This window comes from Lactuca serriola, chromosome 8 (assembly GCF_051521515.1).
Source record: "Lactuca serriola cultivar US96UC23 chromosome 8, Lser_US96UC23_V15, whole genome shotgun sequence".
Taxonomy (NCBI): domain Eukaryota; kingdom Viridiplantae; phylum Streptophyta; class Magnoliopsida; order Asterales; family Asteraceae; genus Lactuca; species Lactuca serriola.
Genome location: NC_136415.1, coordinates 169,772,207 through 169,786,466, shown reverse-complemented (window position 1 = coordinate 169,786,466; position 14,260 = coordinate 169,772,207). Strand labels below are relative to the sequence as shown.

The following is a 14,260-nucleotide window of genomic DNA, read 5'->3' as shown; positions in this document are numbered from 1 at the left end:
ATATTATTCGAATTCTCCACAGTCGGTCATATGTTGGAAGTAGGTATAAATCAAGACTGTCATGAGTTGGTTGCAGAGGTCTAAGTTGTTGGACATGGCTACAACACTCATGAGTGCTTATAAGTTCTGAGTATTGGATTCAACCCACGCTCACTGGTATCACTTCATGGATTAGAATAAGCATATGAGTCAAAGTTTATCTGTTCCTTCTTGGATTAGAAGTGATATTTGGGCCCCTCGATGATTTTGTTTTGACCTATGTACCGGGCCTGGTCAGAATCGAATTGATGTGTTCAATTTAGTTCTATGTCAAACAAATCGGAAATCGGGAAACAAACTGTTGGAAAATAAGTAAGACATTGCTCCATGTATTTGTCCTGCTGATATCTAGAACATAGGATTATATGATCACTTATCTTAAATGGCGTATCATCATCATCTCAGTTCCAAGAGACCTTGAAAGAGCTACGATTATTGATCAGTTCTTGAAGTCATACTTGCAGTTATAGTTATTAGACTTATCCAAGTCGGAGACTATTGGATAAGGTGTCTAAGTCCATAACTATATTTGGTATGTACTTGACCCGACCTGGCATGGTCCATTTAGGTTGCATGGCATCATGCATTTGGATTAACTAAAATGAGATAAATAACACTTGTGGTTTATTAATATATTATAAGTTCTAATATATTAATAGTATTATTTAATTAGTATTGATCAAGAATTAATTTGGAATTAATTAAGTGATCAAAAGAAGACTAATTAAATATATGGGTTGATTATGTAAATCATCCATAACTTGTCTAGTGGGCTTGATGCTCCATGGATTATCAAGTTGGGCTAAGGTCCATAAGATGCTCCATGGATGCTCCATGGGAGTTACAAACCCACGGGTCATGGAAATGAAGAGCCATGTTACATTAGGGTTTACATGGTGTAACCCTAATTGTAACACACTATATAAAGGATATGAAGCTCACCAAAATCGGCACTAGAAGCAAGATAGAGAGGGCAAGCCGATTTTGCAAGTGTTCTACATTCTCTCAAAGTTATTCCAAAGCACTTGGTGTTGTGTGAAACATTTGAGGCATCACACTTAGGGTGCTAGGCTCTCAAGGTCTTCAAGGAATCAAATCAACTACAATGTATGTAATTCTAGCCATATTTTATGTTAAAAGTTCCCCATGTATGCTAGATAGGTTTGTGAACCTTGGAAATCAAATTTTTCATGTATTTTAGACAAACATAGATCCAAGGTTTCCTAGGGTTGCATGTACACTTAGGAGTGTTAGAATGCTCATAACCCATCATAAAGTTTGAATCTTGAAGATGAAATTGTTCGATCTAGGTAGTTTTGGGTGTTATGAGCTTTTGGTCACCTTAAGTGCATAAAGTATAGATCTTGGAAGTTTGTGACCTTGTTATGGATAAAGTTGGAAACCTTTTCCATCTAAACATCATATTGATTCAGATCTGAAGGTTGGAGACTTGGACTTAATGGATTAAGTTGAAAAAGATACACTTTTGGTCCTTTTATGACTTAAAGACTAGATCTTGTTTGTTGGTATCATTCTAATGCATAAAGTTGGAAATCCATTATGGAGCTATTAGGAACCATATAAATGTGATCTTGGTCCTTCTATCCATTCCATGCAAGAGTTGTGATGTCTTAATGGATTAATAAGTTAGGATTTTAGCTTTTGGACCTTCCCTAGCCATGGAAAGTCATAAAGCTAGAAACTTTATGACTTAAGACAATGTTTTATGGCTAGATCTAAGTTTGGGTGAAAAGTCCTTAAGGGATTAAGTGCTTAATGGAAAGGATGGAACCAAATCAAGTACGGTGGGCGTAATTTTCGTATGTTGGGCGTAATAAGCCATCCCATGTACGCGGGGCGTAGGTTGAGTACGTAGGGCGTACTCAACCAGCCTTGGACTTTGACTTTTTTTGACTCCGTTGACCGTTGACTCTTTGACCAGGTTTGAATTTAGGTCAAACTTGATGGTTTTGATTGGTGGTTAAGATTTTATATAGTTCTGATGTTAGTGGATCTGCGGGAGCAAGCAGTGTAGCAGGGAGTGTATCACAGTGTTCTCGGGTTTCTTCATTCCAGGTGAGTTTCGCCTCACTATACCCGTGGGTTAAAGGCACCAATGTCAGCCCAATAGTTTTGGTTATCTGTTAGTAGAGGGATGCCTTAGGGACTGTATATAGTCATGTAGGATAGATTAAGGACTCTTGATCTAGGCTTTTTTACATGTTTCTTGTTTGGTTGTGGTTCTAGAGTAAGATCACCTGTCCGGGTGTCTATTTCACCTCTGAGTATATACGGTCATGCATTCGTTAGATTCTTGATATCGAGTATGTTGTTATGATGTGGTGATCTGTTAGATCTATATCCTGGTATCGAATATGTTTCTTTGTTGTAGTGATCTGTAGAATTGTATGTTATCTATACTTGTTGGTTATCATCTAGTGGAGTGTCCTAGGGACTGTTTGTGGTCATGTAGGATAGCCTGAGAACTCTTGATCTAGGCTTTCTTGCTTGTTCCTTGTTTGGTGTGGCTCTAGATTAGGATCATCTGTTCGGGTGGCTATCTCACCTCTAGTTACTTATGACTACGCATTTCATAGAGGTTAGCTGGTAGCGGGACTATATGTTGTGAGAGGACTAGTAGGCAGTAATGAGTTGTATGATGGGTGTTTTTCTGTATTATGTGCCTACTTGATCCCTGATTGTTTATATGTTGACATATGGTAGGCGGTCCTGCTTTGTGTTGTAGGTCATAATACTCGGTGCGGGTCGGATGTAAGCCAAAGGCACGGAGGCTCGAGAGGAGCCGTTGGATTGAGGCAGGAGGCCAACAAACCCTGGTATTTTGACCCAGATAGACTGAAGGCCTACGAGGCGGTCCAGTCAGGCCGAAGGCCCGAAGAGTGGCCGTTATGCATTCTTGTATGTTTATCGTATAGGGTATTATGGGGGAAACTCACTAAGCTTTGTGTTTACCCAATTGTTTATTGTTTCAGGTATCATCGGTCATCATGGGAAGACGAAGGCGTGACTGTACACATTCATCAACAACAATGAAGATTTCACGCTTTAATATTACTATGATTTTTATAAATGTATTTGGAATAAATGGTTTTCTCCATAACGGATTTATAATTGGGAAGATTTACTTAAATAAAATGAAAATTTTTTGTTGTGAAAAAGGAATGTTACAAAAAACATACAAACCTCCATTTTGAGATGCATGTTTTCTATAGAACGAGAAAAAGACAATCATGATTTTCAAAGATGTTAATTTGTATAAGCTAACACATTTATTGATATGTTTTCTTATTATTCATATGATCTTCTATTATGTAACTGTAAGTTCAATGAATGTAATGTATGTTGGTCCAGAAAATTTGTAGTCCATATTTTTATTTATAACCATTATGCTCTATAATTCCTTTATGAGTTTGCATAAGTTATTATTAATTATATATATATTAAAAACTATTTGTTTTATTTACGAATTGTAATTGTTAACTAATAAATTCAAATATTAATGAATGAGTTTGTAGAATAATATGGAGAGAAAGATCATTCAAACCTCTATTTTGGGATGCATGTTTTTTTTATAAAACGAGAAAGAGATAATCATGATTTTCAAAGATGTTAATTTATATAAGCTAATACGTTTATTGATATTTTTCTTATTATTCATATGATCTTCTATTATGAAATTGTAAGTTTAATGAATGTAATATATGTTGGTCCAAAAATTATGTAGTCCGTATTTTTATTTATAACCATTATGTTTTATATATCATTTGTGAATTTGTATAAGTTATTATTATTATTATTATTATTATTATTATTATTATTATTATTATATATATATATATATATATATATATATATATATATATATATATATATATATATATATATATATATATATATATATTAAAAGTTGTTAGTTTTGTTTACGAATTGTAACAAATTCAAATACCAATGAATAATTACTAACAGTCTTTTAATATGTTTGTTTTATAATATGTTAAATAAATAGATATTGATGTGTGGTCGTATATTTAGAGACAATGGAAAAGAATTGTGTTGTATTTTTCTTTTTCTTTTTTTCTTTTTTTTCTTTTTCTTTTTTGTTTATCAAAGCCTTCATTTCTCTTTATATGAGGACAACCACTATTAACACAAAAAATAAATAAATAATAAAAATTTTGGAAGCTAAAATAAGAAATCAAAATATGCCAAAATACCAAAACAAAACCCTCTGGATGGCAAGCAAAAAAAAAAGTCAACAAACCATCCAGATAATTTTTGCAATTTATTTGATAAAAAACAAAGTTTTTAAAATATTTCAAGTAAACTATTGCAATTTATTTGATAAAAAACAAAGTTTTTAAAATATTTCAAGTAAACTAAATGTTATTAAAAATTGATAATGTATAATAATTATTATAAAAGAACAGTTTAAATTGAGTTTTGATTATATTAAATACTAAGAAAAAAACCAATAAATTATTTTTTTATTATACTTTTCTAAATTATGTTGACATATGTATAATATATTTTTTATCTTTCGTAAATTAAGATTATATATATATATATATATATATATATATATATATATATATATATATATATATATATATATATATATATATATATATATGCTTAAAAGAGTAAATTCAAACATATTTTAAAAAAGGTAAAATTTTCACAATGATTATTTTAACTATATAATGTAAATCTACGCAACATACGTGATTACTTCCAGTATAAAAATAAAATATATCTTAACTATACAATAATCATAGTTTAACAATTAAGTCATTTTAAAAATATCAATAATTTTTTTCCTAGCTTATATAAAGAACCAACTTGTCTTGTCATAGTCTTTTTGTTTTCTTGTAAGCAAAACATGTTCAAGCGACTTGGAAAATTTCGTGGCATATAAGACGACATGGCTAGACTATTATAGCTTACAACAGAAAATATTTGTAGAATATTTTCTATCATGCATGTGAAAGATTCTTTTACTAATATAAATAGATAGCATCACATTTGATGTGCATGCATCGTTATCGGGCATAATTATATACATTGTATCGGTGCGAAAAAAAAATTAGTGACAAATCTAATTTATCTTTTATGTTATAGATAGGACTTGCACCCTCAATGTCAATGGAAAAGACGACAAATACCCATGGAGTAGAAGAAGCCTTTGGTTAAAAAGTGAGAAACTTTATTTATTCTTCTATGTGAAGACTTCATTTACATGATTAGATCGTAGTCTTCTTTATAATATGTTGATTAAGAACTATTGTTAGGGTTTTCATTTCGGTCTCGTAAGCCCCTTTTAGTTTGAAGATGATCCAATCAAAAAATTACAACCAATATTACTCATTGCTCATTATTTTTAAAAACTCGACAAATTTACGAAGATGTCTGATTTTATCATGGATATTATTGATCCAACCATCCAATACTCGGTGTTCATTATTTTTAAAAACTCAACAAATTTCCAAAGATGTCTAATTGTATCATGAATCGTGGCTTTTTAAATAAAATACAACAAAGCGGTGTAGGGATGGGAATCGATTCGATTTATGGTTTCCTAGGTTTAGTTTCTTTGGTGTGAAATTTTTTCGGGCCAAACCAAAAACCAAATCAAACAAAACTCAATTCTACTCAGACAAAACCAAAAACCAAACTATAATTCGGTTTGGTTGGGTTTAAAACCAAGGAAATTATATTTTAAGTTTAAAAATAAAATCTATAAGTTCTAATGTTCTAGACATAAAACTTACATTTCAATTTTTCAAAATAGTTGAAGTATAAAAAATCAAAATACATAACACATAAGCAATGAAGTATATAAAATCAAAGTACACACTACAATGTAAGAGAAAAAGGGCCCAACTATGATATTTCAACTATTTATAATATAACGTGCAAGGTTACAAATGGCATAATACGTGAAGCCAAGGTAAAGCTTCAAGTCATGGCATTGTTCAAGGTACGACAGTTTTATATACATTAAAAAAGATAAATTACATAATTATAGAATGATATCAAATATATCAAGTTTTTAGAAGTGTTATATTAACACGTAATATGAAAAAGTTAACCAAAACTCAATTATTTTAGGTCTGATCATAAAGAAAAAAAACAGCGGCATAACGCGCGCCTTGACACATTATTTGGGCGTCACGCATAACAAACAAACATTAGACGTTTTCGTAACAGCTACACTATGTCTCGTATCATGGCACGTCATGGCGCATGCCTTTTAGAACCATGATAATGTATATTCATTAGTTCAAATTTATTATTAAAGTATTGAAATATAAATTATTTAATAAATAAATAACTAAATTCGATAATTTGGTTTGGTTTGGTCCAAATGTCGTCACCACCATAACTCAAATCATAAACCAAATTCATAATTTGGTTTGGATCGAAACCAAACCAAATTAAAATTAAATTTTTATTTGCCCGAAATCACGTTTGGTTTGGTTTACTTTTCGGTTCCAAACCAACTACTTCCTGCCCCGAAGTCTTAAGAAATTTTTTTAGAGAAAGAGGATCTATTGCCAAAAATGATCAATGGGTTGTTGAACCTAATCCATTAGATGGTAAAGAAGAAGATGTGGAAAACTTGTGCCTCATGGACTATGAGGATGATGAAAGTTCCTTCCAATAATACATGACAAAGCTGCCAATAACTATGAAACGACCAACTCGGATCCATCATGTTAACAAGTTTGTCGATTGTTAAGGTAATGAAAAATCCAAGATGTTTGATTATTTGCATGTTGAATTCGAAAATTTTCATAGTAAGTTTGTTAAATTAGAAGATTATTACACAAATTTGGAAAAAGAAATGGTTTTAGCTAAAAAAGAAATTACAAGATGAAATTAAACAAATAAAACTTATCTAGCTTATCGGATCTTCATAAATAGAAAATATTTTCAAAGTATTTGAGATTATTGAAAAACATGTTGAAAATTAAGAAAATGTTATCAAAAGTTGGTGTATGTGATTAGAACATGTCTCCCATCTAGTCAGTAATCAAATTTCCTATCAAACTAAGAAAATAATTGGTGGTGACTTTTGAAATTTATGATCTCTTTCAAACCACAAAATCGGAAGTGTTGTCTATTTGAAAAATCATGAGTTTATTGATGAAACTTTCAAAACCGTTTTTATTTTTATCTGACAAATCGTCAAAGGAAAAGACTAGAATTGACAAATCATCAGTGAAACATTAGATGACTTTACTCCAGTTCTTCAAAATAAAAAATGTTTTGATATGGACATTATACATGCCAAAATGAATCATCTACTTATTACAAGGGTTATGGTTAAATGTTACCCCAGATTTTTTAGAAAATATTTTCAAGAAGACATACCATTCTAGATCCTATTTTAAAATCTAATAATGCCATTTGTTCAAATTCTAAAGGTAATGAAAACAAATTCAAATTAAGCATGTTTTAAATTCTAATTATTCAATTTTTTATCAACCGGATACAACTTGTGCTTGTGGACCAATGATTCCGCTTTTTACCAACTAGTTTACGGTTGATATGTATATTACTAAGATTAATCCTAAATTTATTTATTTTTTCTAAAGAAAACTTTGTATTTTTCTATTTTTTTTAATTTAGTTATTTTAGTAGGTTTGCCGGTAATCTTCCGGCTTTTGACACATTTTTTGAAAAAAAAAACCATTTTTTGAAAAAAAAAATAACCCTCATATTTGAAAAAAAAATTGAATCTAATTTTAGTTTTCATGTTTTATATGTTAGAAGTATTTTCAATATTATAAATTGATGTTTTTAACAACTTACATTTATTCAAAAAACTAACAAGGAGCTAGAAGAAAAAAAAACATTACAAAAAAAATAAAGTCTTTTGTAACCACTCGGTACAATACGTATAATTTAATGCTCTTTTTATTGGTTTATATTCATTTGAGACTCAACTTTTGTTTCTGTATGCATCATTTTTTTTAACTGATAATTTTCATGTTCTTGTTGGTTTATAGTGTTATTAATAGTTTTCAACATTAGAATTTAAATGAAACATTTGCTACGTTCGAAACAAAGTGATAAGCTACTATATCCAATTATTCATGCCAAATGTGTAAATCAAAATCTATTTACAAAGTATTAGTAGATTGGAACAAGTGAAAAGCAGTCTAAGTTGTCTTGGTATTTTAGATTTTTCTATAAATCAAACAGAAAAAGAATTTCCGAACACCAATCAATGTTTGGAATTAAATCTAAGCATTCTTGTTTTCTTTGTTAGAAACAGCATAAACTTAGACTATACAATTGTTCTTTACATGCTATAACTTTTGAGCATCCTGCAAATATACTTTAACATGTATTTATCAACAAAAATTAGACACAACTTTCTCTTTATTTTGAAAAAAAAAACATTTCTTCGATTTTTAATGTTAAAAACTATAAAAACACCATAAATAGCAACAACAAAATAAATAAATAAACATTAGACTTATGAGCCAAAACGAAAAAAATTTGGTTCAAAAGAATTTTTTTTGTTGTGAAGGCTTTTTGTAAACATGCTAAAATTGCCGAATTAAGAATATATAGCAAGGAAAATACAAGATCTTTTTTAGGAAAAATATAATTTTATGTTTAATCTGGTTTAATTAGTCACAAACCTCTAAATTTGAAGTGTTATAATTCGACTACAAGTTGTATAATTGTAAAAACTATCATCTGAAATACACAAAATACAATTAAAAGAAAAGAAAAAAAAAAGGTAAATAACCTTAAAGTATATAAAAACTAATCTCTATTTAAAACTACATGTCTTTGAACCCATGCTTCAACTATAACAAATTTCCCCATTCCAAACACCTAAAAAAAATTCACTTCCAACTCATCACTCCTGATTAACATTAATAATCAAGTAAAAAAAAAAAAAAAAAAAAAACTTTAAACATCATTTATCCCTTAATACACTTTCTAAATAGCAACAAGCTTTCCTTTTTTTTTCTCTTTGATTCCAATAACAAGAACATAATCACCATTTGCAAATTCTCTCTTTCTTTCTCTTTCTTTCTTGATAACAAAGCTTCTAGAAGGCCATTCTACCAGCAAGCCTACCTTCTGAAATCCTCCTATCAATAGCCGCATCAATTGAGCTCATCTGAAAAACAAAAACAAAAAACATCCACCCGTAACACAAAATTACATTTCTACCCTTCTTTTTTATTAAAAACAATATTATAAAAGATCATCAATTATCAACAAAAAAAAAACAAAACTAAATAATATAATATTTTAGTAACTGGAGAGCTTTGCATTGCATTGCATTTGCATCTAAGCAATTTTCCAGAAGAAGCTGACCTGGCAAAGTTTGTATATTTTTGTAACGAATGGGCAAAAATCTGTTACTTGTTCCACCCGTATATGATATCCAACAAATATTAGAAATTAATAATAATAATAATAATAATAACAAATATTAGTTGTAAAATTAAAATCCACATACTTTGAAAGTTTTACAATAAATAATATTAATAACAACCATAAATACCTACTTGAACTTTGATGCTCAGAAATCCAACCCGGGAATAGCCAAAAACAGCTGAGCAAAAGGCTCAGATAACTCTTCTCCACATATTATTATTATTATATTATTATTTATTACTACTATTATTATTTTGAAAGAAATTGGAAAAATGATTTTTTAAGTAGCTCTTATATATAATAATAATTATAACAATGTAAAAGAGTATTGTACAACTTACCTGGCTTGTTTCATCATGAACCTGATACTTTGGTAAAGACATTCTTCTTTCCTCCTGTTAATAAATATGTAAAAAAAAAAAAAAGTTAAATATTTATATTTTAACTACATTAAAAATAAATTTAAAAAAAAAAAGAAAAAGAAAGATACCATGGACATGGCTTCATCATCCCAGACTAAGTAGACTTCATTTGTTGGTGGTTGAATAACAGGAGCTTTATTTGCAATGACAGGTGGCGGCCCAATTGAAGGCCCACCTGTATTGGGCCCGGAAGCATATGAATGTGAAGTAACCGCTGCCCCACCTGCAATTAAATTTTGTTTATTTATTTATTTGCAATAAATGATTCAAGATATTTTTTTTTTTAAAAAAATAACCTGTTTATCCTCATCTAAAATGTTTTATGAATCTCTCTTTTTTAATTTTCGTTCTTAAGCACACATCATATTGCTACTTGTGATTATAATGAATTTATTTGATATTTTGTATAATCGATAAAAATTGAAAAGATGAAAATCATTACTGATGTAGTTATAAAAATAAAGAACAATGAAAACTGTAAATATTATATAACTATAAATCCACTATGAATTTCATATTTGATATTGGGAAGTAAAATGATATACTATTGAAATTTTAATAGAATAGATTAACTATTGAAATAAGGAAGCAAAATGAAATATGATTGAAAGAAGATTACATGTAAAAAAACACAAAAACAAAATTAAAATTAATGAATATTATCTGGTTCAAACAAAAAGTAAAAAAAAAAAAAAAAGTCGTCTAATTCAATAATTATTTCAAATAACAATAAAATATAAAAAAAGTCCCACCGGAGATACTCTTATAGAATATATTTTTTTTTAACTCAAACATGCATGTATATATTTTCTAGGCAAAATTTCCAGTTTAATGAACTGAAAATAATTTTTTTCTGGTTTAACCACTGACTGAGTTTATTTTTATTTTTTTTTTCAAAACCACTACATAAAACTTTAACTTCTATAAAAAAAACCACTATATTTTAAAATATGTTCAGTTTAACCACTCTAAGAAAAAAATATACAACTTAACCATTAAAACTTCAAATTTTTTTAAAAACCAAATATTCCTCCAATTGTTTTTTGCATTTCATAACCAGAAAAACTCACTGTTTTTTTTCAAATTATGTCAGTGTTTAAACCAAAAAAAAAAAAAAAAGAACTAGATTGGGAAATATGGAACTCAGACTATTTTTTATCTAAAAAAAAAAAAAAAAAAATGAAGAGTTACCTTGAAAAGCAGGATTATGATATCCCCTTGGCATATTCATATTAAGTCCTCCATGCAAATCAGTTGTGTTGTTTAAATCTAAAGGAGAAGAAGTCAATGGAGGAATGGTGGCAGCAGAATATGGTGAGGTTTGAGCAGCAACAACAGGAAACAAAGGCTGAGATACAAGAACAGAAGGTGTGGAGGATCCAGGAGGAGCAACTGGAAATGACAATTGTACCCCTGATGATGATGAGATAGGAGCCCTCATAGTTTGAACAGGAAATAAAGGCTGCTGCTGTTGTTGTTGTTGTTGCACCACCATTGAAGGAATTGAGCCAACTGAATTCTGTTGAAACCATGGCTGTGGCCGAGGTGCCACCGCCCAACCACCACGACCTATTCCAGGGTTGTAACTGCATCAAAAGTTACATAACAAAATCAATTATTTAGGGTTTAAGGATTGTTTAGGGTTTAAGGATTAGGCTATGTTTCGCATACTAGCTGTTAAATAAAAAGCTAGCTGATAAAAAATACCATGTGGTAAAACTATATAAAAGGACATTAAAAGAATGTGTTTCTATAATTAATTAAGGGGTATATTTGAAATTTTTTTAAAAAGCTAGTCTATGTAGCTTTTTAAAAAGCTAGCTTATAAGCTACTTTTTGACTTACCAAACATGACAACTTAAAAAAGCTCGAAAAATAAGTTAGCTTATCAGCTAGCTGTGTCGCGCCAAACACAGCCTTAGGATGACTTAGGGTTTAGGGTTTAGGGTGGTTTAACTTAGGGTTTAGGGTTTAGTGTTGTTTAGGACTTAGGGTTTAGGGTTTTAAGGTTTAGTTAGTGACATTACATAGCTGAATACTTTAGTAATTGAAATTTTTAACATTATTTAAATAATAATCACTTCATTTTTGTATTTAAAATATTTTTAAAAGGGAAAAATCTAAGATAAAGTCTCAATATTTTGAGTAAGTTAACGGTTTAATCCCAACTTTTATTTTTTGAACAGAAAAGTTCTGATTATTTTATATTTTGCTCAAATTAACGAAACATTCTTTATTTTTTTTTCAACAGAAAATGAATAAAATTAGATAATCGGGACTTTTCTGTCCAAAAAATAAACATAGGGATTAAACCGTAAACTGACCCAAAATACTGGGCCTTTATCAGAGATTTCCCTTTTTAAAATAGTAAATGTAAAATCCTGGGATACACAACAACACCAATTGGTTACAATGTTTTGTGATAAATTCAAGAAACAAAAATGCAGTTCATTTATTTGTGATTTTTCTATTTCTTGTAGTTAACCTTAACCCTAATATTTTCAATTAAAGATCATATATTTAAATGATAAAAGTATATTTGGAGCAAAACATTACTTACATAGACTGCATTGTTGCTGGAGGATACCCTAAAGATCCTGGAATCAACCCAACATGAGAAGAAGGAATCTCCATTTTTCCAACTTTTGTCGGGTTGTCATTATCTGCAAAAATAAATTAAGTGTAAGAAATTTCATTGTTGTTATTTGTCCTACGTGGCAAAAAAACGTTGAGGTGGATGCCTAGTCATCATTATATTAAAGCTACAGTAACTATCAATACCTTCATCACCATAATGAGCTGCCAATACATCAGGTGGGATTCCCTGCATGCCATAAATTTCAATATCTGTTGATTCTCTACCCTCTTTAGCATTTGGAACCCTGAAAGATATTATTCAAAAATATAAATATTGATAATCAAAGGGAAATAAATGATTGAAGATCAGAAATTAGCAAGCTACAGTAGACAATTATAGTATGTCTTCCAACAACTTTCTTTACATAAGAAGCAAGCAAACTTGTACTACAAATCCCATTGAAAATCATTATGGACTATATTGCCCTTTATCCAGCAATTAAGTACAATTCATCATTGAAAAATAGCTTAATAGCACATCTACTGATCTTGAAATTTTAAAGAGGAATCATTTTCTTTAGCATCATCTGTATAACAATGGTTGGAAATGGGATCAGTGGCATATGTGTCAAGATTGTTTCCTTTAGATTGATTTCCTTGTTCAGGGGTGTATGTATCAAGGAGCAATAAAACCAATCCACACTGCTCAAACTTTGAATGATAGTTGAAACCTTACAGGATTTTTCGTATTTATAGGACTTGATATGCAACTTGAGCCCTCTCAAGCCTGAAAAGATAAAAATAAAGAAATATGTATATGATGTAAACTACTCTCTCGAACTTTCAACACCTGAGCAAAGAACTTATCTTTGCCACTGCTACTAGCAGACCAGTATGATGCAACAAACGCTATGCCTAGATGATGGTTGAAAAAATGGGTCTATAGATTCATGTTTTAGTGTAGTATTGTGATCTTATCATCTGCTAGTTACAAAAAAAACTAATTGTTTGCGGATGATTACAAACATTAGTTGCGCAAGGGCAAAAACATCCTACAATATTAGAATGTTTACCAATAGCTCGTTCGCAAAGAAAAATCAGTGAAGTGAATGACGAATTAGAGAGTAGAGCTTTACTTGGAGACAGTTTCTTTATGAACCTGCAGGACATGGATGGCCATACCACCGGCGGTTGAAAGCTTTTTATGGCAGACATGGCACTTGAAATGCTTCGCCTTCTGGTGCTGAACCAAGATCTTCTCATCGTCGAATTCTCTGTCGCAATAATAACACCAAACGTCTGATGAAACTCTTTTCTTCTTCTTCCCCATCTCACCAAACTTCAAACACACACACACGCACACAAAGAAGCAGTCGCTCACCAAATTAATACTCCCTCCGTAGATATGTTTGTATGTGTATTTGATTTGATTCGCAGGCAAAGAAGAAAAAACGTTCTAGGGTTTCTACTGCTGCTGTTTCTTCTTTGCGAATCACAAAACTTTCCCCCTTTCAAGATATTGTTTTAGAAGACACAATATAGGGACTGAAATAGAAATAATTGTAAAGAGAGGGGTCAATAAGTAAAATTAAGGGGTTTTGTACTCAAAGTGGCTGACGTGAAGTTGACCTGTATTCGCAGATCCTTCACTCGGGTCGGGGCTAAAGTCCAAATTTCTAAATGGGTTGGGCCCAACATGTAATGGATTATATGGGCCAATTTTCATAAGAGAAAATGACAAAAATAGTCATTTACACTAATTGCATTACAAAAATAGTCAAAAAAAATCGAAA

At 30.3% G+C, this 14,260-nt stretch overlaps 1 protein-coding gene across 1 annotated transcript; it reads right to left on the bottom strand.

Annotated features, from left to right (window-relative positions):
• Positions 1-8,833: 8,833 nt before the first annotated feature.
• On the bottom strand, positions 8,834-13,982 carry SUF4 (zinc finger (C2H2 type) family protein). Its single transcript, XM_079013510.1, has 7 exons — positions 13,604-13,982; positions 12,672-12,772; positions 12,451-12,553; positions 11,082-11,476; positions 9,959-10,113; positions 9,810-9,863; positions 8,834-9,205 (listed from the first exon to the last, which is right to left on the bottom strand). Exons 1-7 carry the CDS (start codon positions 13,795-13,797, stop codon positions 9,134-9,136), a joined length of 1,074 nt encoding a protein of 357 aa, XP_078869636.1. The 5' UTR covers positions 13,798-13,982; the 3' UTR covers positions 8,834-9,133.
• Between the last annotated feature and the right edge of the window lie 278 nt (positions 13,983-14,260).

Bases quoted from the DNA above. Each gene is read 5' to 3' on its own strand.
- SUF4 (XM_079013510.1), bottom strand. From the start codon at position 13,797: ATGGGGAAGAAGAAGAAAAGAGTTTCATCAGACGTTTGGTGTTATTAT. The intron at 12,554-12,671 runs GTATTGATAGTT...TTATTTTTGCAG, and splicing joins AGCTCATTATGGTGATGAAG to ATAATGACAACCCGACAAAA. The intron at 9,206-9,809 runs GTAAGTTGTACA...TTTGTTTTTCAG, and splicing joins TTCATGATGAAACAAGCCAG to ATGAGCTCAATTGATGCGGC.